We start from the raw sequence: 13,311 nt of genomic DNA on the forward strand, positions 1-13,311 counted from the left end.
TAATACATTCATACTGTGGGATACTGGAGCTGTAAAATGTAAACTCTTTAGTACTGATATGGAATCATCTTCAAGGTTTAGATAAAGGGTGAAAAAAACCCTAAGATGCACTATACATAACAGTGTACACAGTATGTTCATATTGGGGTTCAAAGGTGAATATATTTATAGTTTGTTTTTATGTGCATAAAATAATTTTGGAAAGATGCCAAAGGTAACTGGGTGACTGAGGAAGAGCAAGAGAAAACTTGTCACTATATGCTCTTTGTACCTCTTGAGTTTTAAGCTGTATGTATTGCCTTTCAAATAGAAGATTAACATATTTAAAATTGAGCAAACTAACTACATTGAAATTTAAAATTGCTATATGCTTGAAGATGTCATTAAAAAGATGAAAAGATAAGTCATATGCCAGGGGAATTAATATATTTTCAGCACATGTAACTGACTAATGAGTAGTATCCAGAGTCCCAAATCAATAAGAAAAAGACAGTTCCATAGGAAAATGGACAGATAATGAGATCAAAACATTCACAGAAGAAGAAATATGACTGGGCAATGGAGTATTAAGATGTACTTCTTCTAACTATCAAAGACAATAAATTAAAATGAGCTGCCTTTTACTGACATTAAATTGGAAAATATTTAAAATTCTAACAATCATAAGTGTGGGTGAGGATATAAGCTATGTGGGGCTCCCGGGTCCTGCTAGTGGCAGTGGAAGCTGGTATGACCTCATTGGAGACCCACACAGGAATCAGGTACAAAATATACCCTTCAACACAGGAGTATCACTTTTTGGTACTTTTCACAGAAACTTCTGGCAAATGTGCATGAAGAAACTCAGATGGGAAATATACACTGATGTATTTTTTGTCCTAACAAAAACCAAGAGGAGAATGAGTAACCAATGATATAAGTACAAAAATAAAGTATATAGCAATATTCCTGATGTATCAACATAGAGAAATCCCAAACACATCAGGTGGGATGAAAAACACATTTTAGAAGGATAGTAAGTAAATAGAATTTTTAACATTCAAAATAATGCTATACAATGTTTGTCTTTATTTACATATGTAGTAAACATTAAAAAAATTTGCTGGAATTAAAAATACTAAATTTAAGTGGTTACCCTGAATAGAGAGGAGGGATGGCTGTGGGTCATGTTCTGTGTCTGTAGTATTTTGGTGTTTTAAAACCAATCACCAAAAGACAAAAGAAAAAGGTAACATTTTACAAAACTGATCAGTGATACACGAATATTATTTGCTGTACTTTGTAGCACTTGAAATCATTTCAATAAAATAAACAAGAATGCAGTAGGGATTGAGCAATGAGTATGAAAGAGCACAGCATTTTTTTTTTTTTTTTTTTTTTTTTTTTTTGGTCAGGGTTTTATTTCCCAGAGCTACTATTTGTAACATTGGGGCACTGGGCAAGTCCCTTTACTTCTTCAAAACTCATTTTCTCCAGCTGCCAAATGGGTAATAATTATAATATTACACAGTTGTAATAACTATAAGGTTAAGGAAGATGAAGATTGAGCAAGGTGGTGAATGCATGATCCTTGTACACTAAGTGAGTGCTTAGCTAAGTATTAACCTGCATTATCATCATCTCAGTTGACTAGGGGAAGGGCATTCTGGAATCACTCTGACTCCCATTTCTTTTTAGAAAATGAGATTTTATGCATTAGATCCCCAGAATTTATGCATTTTTTAAAGATATTATGTATTTATTTATTTGTCAGGGAGAGCCCAAGCAGGGGGAGAGAGAGACACAGAAGCAAACTCTCCACTGAGCAAGAAGACTGATGCTGGACTTGATCCCAGGACCGTGGGATTATTACCCAAGCTTAAAGCAGATGCTTAACCAACTGACCCACCCAGGCATCCCGAATTTATACATTTTATAACTGCAAATTTATACCCTTTGACCCACATCCCAAATTCCCCCACCCCCATGGCCCTGGTAACCATTATTCTACTCTTTGTTTCTAGGAATTCTGCCTTTTTAGATTCCACGTATAAGTGATATCATATTTATTTTTGTTTGTCTGACTTATCTCACTCAGCATAATGCCCTCAAGCTTCATCCATATTAATGCAAATGGAAGGATGTCCTTCTTTCGCATGGCTGAATAATATTCCATTATATATGCACGCACGCACGCGCACACACACACACACACACAGAATGTCTTCTTCGCTCATTTATTCACTGATGACACATATTATTTCTTCATCCTGGCTATTGTGAATAATGGTGCAATAAACATGGGAGTTCAGATATCTTTTCTATATCCTATTTCCACTTCTTTTGGTTATATACCAAGAAGTGAGATTGCTGGATCATATGGTAGTTCTATTTTTAATTTTTAACAATACTGCCTTATATACTTGAAAGTTACTCGGAAACTAGATCTTAAATGTTCTCACCACAAAAAAAGAAATGATAATTATGTGATGTGATGGAAGTGTTGGCTAAGGCTACAGTAGCTATCAAATAGCGATGTATAAGTGTGTCAAATCAACACATTGTATACGTTAAACTTCACAAATGCTATATGTCAATTACAACTCAATTTAAAACAGTGAGATTTCGTCTCATATCTGATGACATGGAACTGAAAGTTAGGATAGAAACTTGGAACAGTTCTTTTTTAAAGTCTAGTTTTAACAAGAAGCTGAGTTTCAACTAGAGCTGCTAATTAAGTCTGCAAGGACACAGTGCTGATTAATCCAGCTGTACCTGCTGGTGGCAGATCCTCAGAAATAACGAAGAGTTGTCATCTTCCTCCAGCATGGTGGGAGGGGGGCACAGCTACACACTCAACTCTTTTGGGCTTGTTTTCACATAATCTGCCAGAATACTCAAAGTGGCACTTACCGCAGGCTTCTTGGTATGATGATACACCTGACCAGTCCTTCTGTAATTACTTACTGTGGTCCTTCTCTGTGTCAGCATCATGCAGGGTGGGGGGGTGACCCAGAAGTGTCCCTGCTTTAATACTCAACAGTCCCACGGCAGAGACCACGCAAATGCCAAAGCACAAAGACCTGAATAACAGCGCGAAAGTATGAAATTGATTGCTTCATTCAGTGGTAAAGACAACAAACCAGAGAATTTTTAGAGGGGGCAGTGAGCAGACGCTGCGAGAAAGCATCTCTAGCTTTGGCCTCAGACAAATAGGAGTTGAAAGCAACGCCCCTCCCTCTTCCACAGGAAGCATCTGCTTCCCTGCCCACATGGCTTACCCAAGTGACTTGCTTTAACCAATGGGGTGTTAGGAGAAGCGACGTGAATGAAGCTTTTATTTAAAAAATATATTATTTAAAAGATATATTTATTGGGGGTGTCTGGGTGGCCCCGTTAAGCATCTGCTTTCCCTCAGGTTATGATTCCAGGGTCCTGGGATGGAGAGTCCCACATGGGGAGGGGGACTCCCTTCTCAGCAGGAAGCCTGCTTTTCCTTGCACTCCCCCTGCTTGTGTTCCCTCACTCACTGTATTTTTCTGTCAAATAAATAAATAAAACCTTAAAAAATAATAAATAAATAAATAAATATACAAATAGATATAATTATTTATTTGCGAGAGAGTTGGGGGAGAGGCAGAGAGAGAGGGAAAGAGAGAATCAGACTCCCTGCTGAGCGTGGAGCCCAATGCCAGTCTCGATGCCACCACGGGGGAGATCGTGACCTTAAAATGACCAGTGGAACGTTCAACAATTGAGCCCCAGGCAGCCCGGAATAAAGGCTTTAAATGCACTTACACTGTTGGATTTTTGAGCCTTTTGTATGGGATTGACATTTGAGCATGCCTGGATGTACCCCACTGCCTAGAAACAAGCCCAGCTGAGTCCCACCTAAATCAGCCAAATCAAAGCCAACCCACAGGTGCCTGAGTGAGGAATAGCTGCTTATGGCTGCATCCCAGTGAACTCTACAGTGGTTTGCTCCTCAGCAACATAGTTTCTACATCTGTAAAAATGGGGAAAATATGTCTGGCTTCCAGTGGTACTGTGAACATTAAGTGGAATATAAACCCAAAGTCTCAGATTTCAACCCCCTGAGGATACAATTGAGGTGCATTCATACTGATCCCCGATTTACAATAGCTCCTCTACTCAAGATGAAATTCCCTCCTCAAAAACAGATTATCAATAGTCTTGATGTTTCTCAGTGTGTGGGGGGTACCCCCTTCCCCCACCAGCCCTTGGTCCCTAGAACTCTGCCAGGGTACCACTCGAAGCTTGAGTTCTGCTTTGGCTGAGCAGCTCAGAGTTACTGTTTGGTGGGGCTGCAATAGAGATTCACTGAGAAATAGGAGAGGACACAAATTTTATGCTGTGGGACAGCTTGACTCACAAACTTAACAACTCTCTATTGCCTGCTGAGCAGTGTACTACAGTGGGACACTGTGCTAGATTCATGATTTAGGGTAATTGCTTTTATAAGGATAGAAAATACTCTTTCCCTCATTTATACTCAACCGGTGAACTACACAGCCTGGTCAGAAGTTTGTCAGAATTTAGCAAAACAGCACTTTCAAGTGTGGAATGTTCTAGAATTGCAGAGTTAAGGAGAGGCCCTCTGATAGCAACCACAGCAAACCCAGTTTAGCTCTCCTGTGCAGCCCTTTGGGCCTTTTGCTGACTGAGTCTGAGTCCGTAGGATCAATTTCTTCCCTGCCTTCTGTAAGACCTGGCCAATCCACAGCCCTTAAGTCTGTCAGGCTTGTCTGAACCCCAGCATGAACAGCAATCAAGATACGTTCCCAGAAGACATTCTAGCTTCCATGCAAATCCAAGGCTCCAAACAGTGTTTTGTGAGGTGGAGTATCCTTCAACCACTCTCAAGGGTAGATCGGGTCCTGCTGGGATCCCTGCTTACAGAAACAAAATAATGTACAGAAAGTACCAAATAAATGGCAAATAGTGAAGAGTGTCAATTCTCTTCCAGTTTCCAGAGGCCGAGAAATTTGAGCTGGATTATGGAATAGTTGAAATGAGAAAAGGAGGGAGTCTGAAGTCTCTGTGTCTGGTGTGAGTGAAAAAGGCCAATGCTTGTATATCAGACCTTGATATCAGCTCAGAGATGACAGAATGAGACCAGTGAACTGAGCCCAGATGGTCTGCTGGTTGCTCAGGGTTCCTTGAAAGTCATATACATCAGGTGGGCCTGCTGTGGGTGGTTGCAGACCTGTGGGTGACTGCAGACCTGTGGGTCTCACACACCCTTTTGGTGATGAAATTATTATAAGGCCTCCCAGAATTCCTACAAATGTTTCCTAAAGTCCTAATGAGTACTATTTTTCTTATACTGTGACTCTTCTTCAAAAGTAAACATTATTCATTTAAACAGTTATTAACCCCCTATTAGCTTAATCATTTATTTTTTTAATTAAGACTAATTTTTCTTTTAAGGTTTATTTATTTATTTTAAAGAAAGGGAGGGATAGTGCAAGCAGGGAATGGTGCAGAGGGAGAGGGAGAGAGAGAATCTCAAGCAGACTCCACACTGAACACAGAACCTGATGCAGGGCTTGATCTCAGGGTCATGATGTCATCACCTGAGCAGAAATGAAGAGTCAGATCCTAACTGACTGAATGTCCCAGGTGCCTTAAGACTAAATTTTAGAGCAGTCTCAGGCTCACAGGAAAATTCAAGCAAAGAAACAGAGATTTCTCATTTACCACTTGTCCCCATGCTGTATAGTCTCCCCCAGAATCAACTTCCCCTCCCCGAGTGATATATCTGTTACAGTTGATGAACCTACAGTGACATGGCATTGTAACTCTAAGACCATAATGTACATTAGAGTTTCCTCATGGTATTATATGGTCTCTGGGTTTGGACAAAAGTATAGACATGGATCCATCTTGATAGTATCATCTGGAGCATTTTCACTGCCCTAAAAATCCCCTATGCTCCACCTATTCATCCCTGTCCTTCCCTGTCACACATCTCTGGCAACCACTAAATTTGACTGTCTCCATAGTCCTGCCCCTTCCAGAATGTCATATAGCTCCAATCATATAGTATGTAACCTCTTCAGATTGGTTTCTTTCACTTAGTTCTATGCATTTAAGTTTCTTCCATGTCTTCCCATGGCTTGACAGTGCATTTCTTCTAGCTCTGCATATAATTCCACTCTCTGGACTTACCAAAGTTTCTTTATCCATTCACCCACTGAGGGACTTCTTGGATACTTCCACATTTGGGCAATTATCCATAAAGCTGCCATAAATGGCCATGTGCAGGTTTTTGTGCAGAGAGAAGTTCTCAATTTGTCTGGTAAATACCAAATGCAATTGCTGGATTGTATGTTAAGAGTACATTCAGCTTTTTAAGAAGCCACCAAACTGTCTTCCAGAGGGCTGCACCATTTCACGTTTCCATCAGCAATGAATTATAGTGCTTGTTGTTCTGCCTCTTTGCTAGTGTTTGGTGTTGTCAGTGTTCCAGATTTGGGCCGTTCTAATGGGTATAAGCTTTTTGTTGCTTTATTTTATTTGGGGGCCAAAGTAGGACTCTTCCATATGACCAGTTTGGGCACCACTTGACCTGGCCTAGGGTCCTGGCCAAACAACTCTGTTCTTCCTCTCCACAGAGATGAACCCTTTTGGATACAATCTGGCTTTGTGTGACATGGGGGGAAGCTATAGGGCTTCTCAGCCCAGCACTCACCTGAGCTATGTGGGACTCCAGGTGCAGACAGGAGGCATGCTGTCTGTCCCATGGCTATGTGGCCTGCTGCAGGAGGCCCAGGTCAGAGAGGCAGAGGGAGAAGTGTGCCTGAAAGTGTTGACTGATTAAAAACACATGAGACAGGATGTGGAAGGGAGAGGTGGGGGCAGGCCATGTCCAGGCATCAGAGCTGCAAGGAGAAACCCTCTTCCTCTTCTACAACCTCTCAGCAAGTTCTGCCTGGCTGAGAGCAGCCCAGCCTCAGGAAGGGACATGAAATATGAGTCAGGCCAGTTCTCAAGGATCAAGCCAGATTACATTCTTTATGGACTGAATAGAAACAAGAAGATAAGAGCTCTCTTTCCTGGGTGCCAGCCAACCTTCATTCTGAGTCCCTGGTTTCCGTAGATTGACTTCCTAGGAGAGTGACCCTTGGTGTTTCTAGTGCCTTAGACTTGCCCTCTGAAGAATTGTCCCAGTCCCTCTCAGCACCATGTTGAAACTATTTGCCACGCTGTAAGCCCCAGGAGCCATCACATGACCACATTCAGCTTCTTGACCTGTTGAGAGACCAAGTGACATTCAGGTGGCCATGTTCTCTGGCTTTCTTTTTGCAAACTTTCCAGAAGGCAGGTCCATGCCTGTTCAGAACAGCCTTTTCTGAGCTCACTCTCTGCTGAGTTCCCGGTCATGCTAACCAAGTGGGGCACCAGAGACCCTCCAGTCAACGTGTGCTCTCTGCTCCCCTCTCCCCCGCATTCACCTATATTCACCATTCATCTACTGAGGTGAATGTGCCTGTCCTCACCTGCAGACCCTCATTCAGGCAGCTCTCCCCACCTGACATGCTTCTCCTCTCTGCCTAAAACCTTACGCAGGCTATAGGACTGAGTCCCCACCTCTGTGACTGTTCCTCACTTTCTGGCTACTACTCTTGCTCTCCATCACTGAATGCCTTGAAACATATATTATCTTGGTAATGGGTTGCAGAGGTATGTACATCACACAAAGATGTGCAGTGGAAATAAATTTTCTTTAGTTTGTCTATAATCTAGACTTACATTGGAGTGCACATCCTCTGGGTATTATTGATGGGGATGGCGGGGGAGCAGGGTGAGGGAACTATTTACTCCAAAGTAATAAACTAAGAGTATCTTTGGGGGATTTTCAGTTTCTTTAGGTAAAATGCTTCCTCTTTCAGAATCACCCCCCACTCCCCAAATTCCCTTGTAAGATGGTAGAATGGTAGAACCTGTAGGATGCTTATGATGGTGTGTGAAGTCTTCATACTATCTAGTCATTGGGCCAGCTTCCGAAGCAAACATCTGCAATCAGCACACATGTGGTCCCTTCCCTTGGCCTGGGCAGTGCTTCAGAGCCATCTTCTCCAACTGTTGCTCACCAGTGGCCGCCATTCTGGCTTTCACCGATGTTTAAAGATTTCCATAACTAGGGCACTTGAGTGGCTCAGTCAGTTAAGCATCTGCATCTTGATCTCAGCTCAGGTCTTGAACTCAGGGTCATGAGTTCAAACCTACTATGTTGGAGCCTCCTTAACAAAATAAATAAAGATTCCCATAGCTGCAGCCCCTCTTAGAGAAGACAGCCAGCAATTTCAGCTACCTTCTCCATTTCTCCCTCAGGGCACACATAGGCTTCTGCTCATCTTCAAATCACACAGAAAGCTAAGAAGCCTCTGGGAAGCCTCAGGCTCTTGCTCTTTGCTACAGCAAACAAAGGCACTGATTGAACCTCAGGTACAGGCAAGAGGGTCAGCAAGACTGGCAGGACACAGAGGATGTCGAGAGAATGTAGAAAAGGAGGACCATGGCATCTGCTTTCAAACTCTGTTCCTCTCTTCTTTTCCCCATCATTGGCTCTAAAGTGTGATTTTTTTTCCCTCTTATTATACTCTTTCAATCATAGTATCTAGTTGTCACAAGTGGAAGGAATATTGGCTCTCCACCATTGATAGAAAAATTCTTGAGCTAATTCTCCAAATCTACCCTTTGATATAAGAAATGTAAGAAACCCATTCTTTTCCCAGGCTTAGTTGGCAAGCCCCTTAGCCTGTTAATGAAGTCAAATATCTGTTTTCTTCTGCTCTCTGGTTATAAGATTTAGGTCCCTCTCTGAGGGAGAAAGTTTCAAAGGAACATGAATTGTGGGATAAATTAAAATACATCGGTTTAATATTTGCAAATACTGTCCCAAATTACATCTTGTTTAATGCTCGTGCTTTTATTTAACTTTTTATATTTGTCGGCTTCTCTCTCCAAGTAAGTAAAATGTTTGTTTTATCCACTGGAGAGTTTCACACACTGTTATACACAGAGTAACAGAGTTTCACACAGGAAAATTCAAAACAAAATTTTATAGCTTTGTCAAAGTGTCATTGACACACAACATACTGCACATATGTAAAGAATATACAATCTGATAGATTTTGACATATGTAAATGCCCATGAAACAATCATCAAAGTCTAGATAATGAGGGCGCTTGGGTGGCTCAGTGGGTTAAAGCCTCTGCCTTCAGCTCAGGTCATGATCTCAGGGTCCTGGAATGGAGCCCCGCATCGGGCTCTCTGCTCAGCAGGGAGCCTGTTTCCCCCTCTCTCTGCCTACTTGTTATCTCTCTCTGTCAAATAAATAAATAAAATAAAATAAAAATCTAGATAATGAACGTATCTATCACTCCTAGAAGTTTCAAAAACATCTTCCTTGCCTCTGCATCTTACTTCAACCATTGCCTGCCCTAGGCGATCACTGATCAGCTTTCTGACATTATAGATAAGTTTGCACTTTCTAGAATTTCATGTAAATGGAAAAATTTGGTATGTACTCTTTATTGTCTGCTTTCTCTCACTCAGCATAATTAATTAGATATTCATCCATAGCTTATGTGTATCCATAGTTCATTCCCTTTTATTTTATATTGGGTAGTAATGTGTTATATGGATATACCATATTTGTTTATCCCTTCTTTTGTTCATGGACATTTGAATTGTTTCCAGTTTAGGGCTATTACAAAGGAAGCTTCTATGAACACTATATATACAAGTGGACATACATTTTTATTTTTCTTGGGTAAATGCCTAGGAATGGAATGATTGGGCTGTTCAGGAAGTAGAATTGCCAGATTTATTAAACAAAAATATAAAGTACCCAATTAAATTGAATTTCAGATAAACAGCAAGTAACTTTTTTAAAATATATGTCTTGTTAAATTTTTAGGTCATACCTGTATTAAAAATTATTTATTATTTATGTGAAGTTCCAATTTAACATCCTCTATTTTATCTGAAAACACTAAATTAACTAAATGAACACTTAACACTGTTAACTTTTTAAGAAACTGCCAGACTTTTTTTCTGAAGTGGTTGTAACATTTGCATTCCCACAAGCAGTAAATGAGAGTTCTAGTTCCTTCATGTCCTCATCAACAGTTAGTACGATAAAAGTTTTTAATTTTAGCCATGCTGGCAAGTACACAGTGGTATCTAATGTGATTTTTACTTGCATTTCCATAATGACTACTGATACTGAGTATATTTTTAATGTTCTTATTTGTCATTCCTATAGCTAGCTTGATGAAGAGTGTCTTCAGTTCGTCTGCCCCCCCCTTTTTTTGTATTGAACTTTTCATGTCTTATTATTGAATTGTAAGAGTTCTTTACATATGCTACATGCAAGTCCTTTGTCGTGTACTTTTTTTGCAGTTATGTTCTCCCAGTTTGTGGCTTGTTTTTTTCATTTGTGTTAACAGTGTTCTGAAGAGCAAGAATTTTTCATTTTCATCAAATCTGATTTATTGATATTTTTCTTTTATAGTTCATGTTTTTGTGTCTTGTATATAAAATCTTTGACAGTTCAATATTACTAATATTTTCTTTTAGAAGTTTTATAGTTTTACCCTGTACATTTATATCTATGATCCACTTTGAGTTAATTTTTATCTATGGTGGAAGGTAAGGTACAGGTTTAATTTTTTGCTTATGACTATCAAGTGTTGTTTTTAAGAAAAGATTATTCTTTCTCCAAAGAAGTTGAATGTCTTGCCCAATTTGTTGAAAATCAATTGACCATACATGTGTGGGAATTTCTAAAATCTCTATTCTGTGCCACTTATCTATATGTCTATTTTTATGGCATTACTATGCTGTCTTAATAACTGTAGCTTTATCATAAGTCTTAAAATCAGGTAGCGTCAGTCCTTTAGGTTTTCTTTTTCTGTTTTTGTTTGTTTGTTTGTTTAGTATTGCCTCAGTTGTTCTAGGTCCTTTGTATTTCTATATAAATTTTAGAATCAGCTTGACAATTTCTACCAAAATAAAAAAATCCTGCGGAGATTTTGATTGCTATTGCATTGAATCTATAAATCAATTTGGAGAAGATAGACATCTTGAAAATATTAAATCTTCTGATCCATGAACATGATCTAGCTCTTCATTTTATTTAGCTTTTCTTTAAGTTTTTCAGTAATGTTCTTAGTTTCAGAATACAGATCTTATAAATCTTTTGTTAAATTTAGCCCTAGATGTTTCATATTATCAGATGCTCTTGTAAATAGCTTGCTTTTTTTTTTTTTTTTTTTTTTTTTTTTTTAATTTCACATTTCTGGGCATCTGGGTGGCTTAGTGGTTAAGCATCTGTCTTTGGCTCAGGTCATGATTTCAGGATCCTGAGATTGAGCCCTGCATCAGGCTCCCTGCTCAGAAGGAAGCTTGCTTCTCTCTTCCACTCCCCCTGCATGTGTTCCCTCTCTTGCCATATCTCTCTCTGACAAATAAATAAATAAAATCTTAAAAAAAAAAAACCTTCACATTTCAATTGTTTTTTGGTAATATGTTAAAATATAATCTGGTTTTGTATGTTGACTTGGGTCCTACAGGCTTACTGAAGTCACTTAGTTTTTTATGGTATCTTTTTTGTGTATTTCTTAGAAATCTTACAGAGGACTTTCAGTACAATACTAATAGAATGGTGAGAACAGACATTTTTGCTTTGTTTCTGGGAAGCATTCCCCATTAAGGGAAATGTAGCTGTAGCTATAGCCTTTGCTGTAGATTCCCTTCATGCAATTGAGATATTTCCCTTGTCTTCTTAATTTGATGCCTGTTTTTATCATAAAGGAATGTTGGATTTTGTCAAATGTCTTTTCTGCATCTATTGAGATATCTTATTTTATATTTTTTGTCTTTTAATATGGTGAATTACGTTGATTGGTTTCAATCATTAAATTGACCTTGAATTCCTGGAGTAAACCACATTTGGTCATGATGTATTACCTTTTCTATTTATTACAAGTTTCAATTTGCTAATATTTGGTTAGAGATCTTTGTATCTGTGTTTATGAGAGTTACTGATCTGTGGTTTAGTTTCCTTTTCTTGTATTACTTTGGCTGATTTTATGTCAAAGTAATGTTGGCCTCATAAAATAGATACTGAATTATTTCCTTTGCTTAATTTTTATGAAAGAGCTTGCCTAGATTTGGCATTATATTTTTCTTAAATTTTTTTAAAGAAAAAATTTTTTAAACTAATCTCTACAAACAACGTGGGGCTCAAACTCACAATCCCAAGATCAAGAGTTGCATGCTTAGCTAACTGAGCCAGCGAGGCTCCCCATTTCTTAAATTTTTGATAGAATTCACCACTACAGTCATCTGGGCACCGAAATTTCTTTTTGAAAATGTTTTTAAACTGTGAATTCAATTTCCTTAAAAGCTGTGGACTGTTCACATTATCTATTCTTACAGTAGCCTTGGCAGTCAATTCATGTCTTTTAGGGAATTTTCCATTTTGTGTATGATGTCAAATTTATTGGTATAAAGTTTTCATGATATTCCCTTATTAATATTTTTATGTCTGTAAGATCTGTAGTGATATTATTCATATATTCATGATATTGGCAATTTTTTATCTTTTCTACAGAGCCTTATGAATTTCATTGATTTTTTTCCCTCAAATAACCAGCTTTGATTTCATTGGTTCTCTTTACTTTTCTGGTTTCAATTTCATTAATATCTTCTCCTTTCTTTATTATTTTTTTCTTTGCTTTTCTTTGTTTACTTTGAGTTTATGTTGCTCTTCTTTTTCCTTATGGTAGAAATTTAGATCACTGATTTGAGAACTACCTCCTTTTTTTTTTTTAAGGTTTATTTATTTCGTTGAGAGAGAGAGACAGCATGAGAGAACGTGAGCAGGGAGAGGGGCAGAGGCAGAGGGAGAGAGAGATTCCTCAAGCAGACTCCCTGCTGAGTGCAGAGCCTAACTTGGGGCTCAATTCCAGGTCCCTGAGATCATGACCTGAGCCCAAATCAAGAGTTGGCCATTTAACCAACTAAGTCACCCAGGTGCCCCAAGATCTACCTCTTCTCTTAAAAACAGTTAATGCCATCCAGTACCACAAATTTTGATGTTATGTGCTTATTATTATTCAGTTCAAAATATTTTCTAATTTCCTTTGAGATTTCTTTATTGATCAATGGTTTGTTTAACAATGTATTGTTTCTTTTCCAGCTATTCTAGTTGCTTTATTTTTGTTAACTTCTAATTTATTTCCACTGTGGTCAGATAATATATTCTGTAAGATTTCTATATTTTGAATTCTATT

The 13,311-nt window shown here is 38.7% G+C and overlaps 1 protein-coding gene across 1 annotated transcript in view; it reads right to left on the reverse strand.

The window, feature by feature from the left end:
- Positions 1-5,547: 5,547 nt before the first annotated feature.
- The window catches only part of SEL1L3 (SEL1L family member 3), a 113,802-nt gene continuing 106,038 nt past the window's right edge, over positions 5,548-13,311 (reverse strand). The window contains exon 24 of the mRNA XM_045076193.1: positions 5,548-7,254. Coding sequence (XP_044932128.1) covers positions 7,136-7,254 — 119 coding nt within the window. The 3' untranslated portion in view covers positions 5,548-7,135. The remainder of the gene's footprint in view (positions 7,255-13,311) is intronic.

The sequence above is a fragment of the Mustela putorius genome, unplaced genomic scaffold, assembly GCF_011764305.1.
Source record: "Mustela putorius furo isolate JIRA1106 unplaced genomic scaffold, ASM1176430v1.1 tig00000083_pilon_pilon_pilon, whole genome shotgun sequence".
NCBI lineage: Eukaryota > Metazoa > Chordata > Mammalia > Carnivora > Mustelidae > Mustela > Mustela putorius.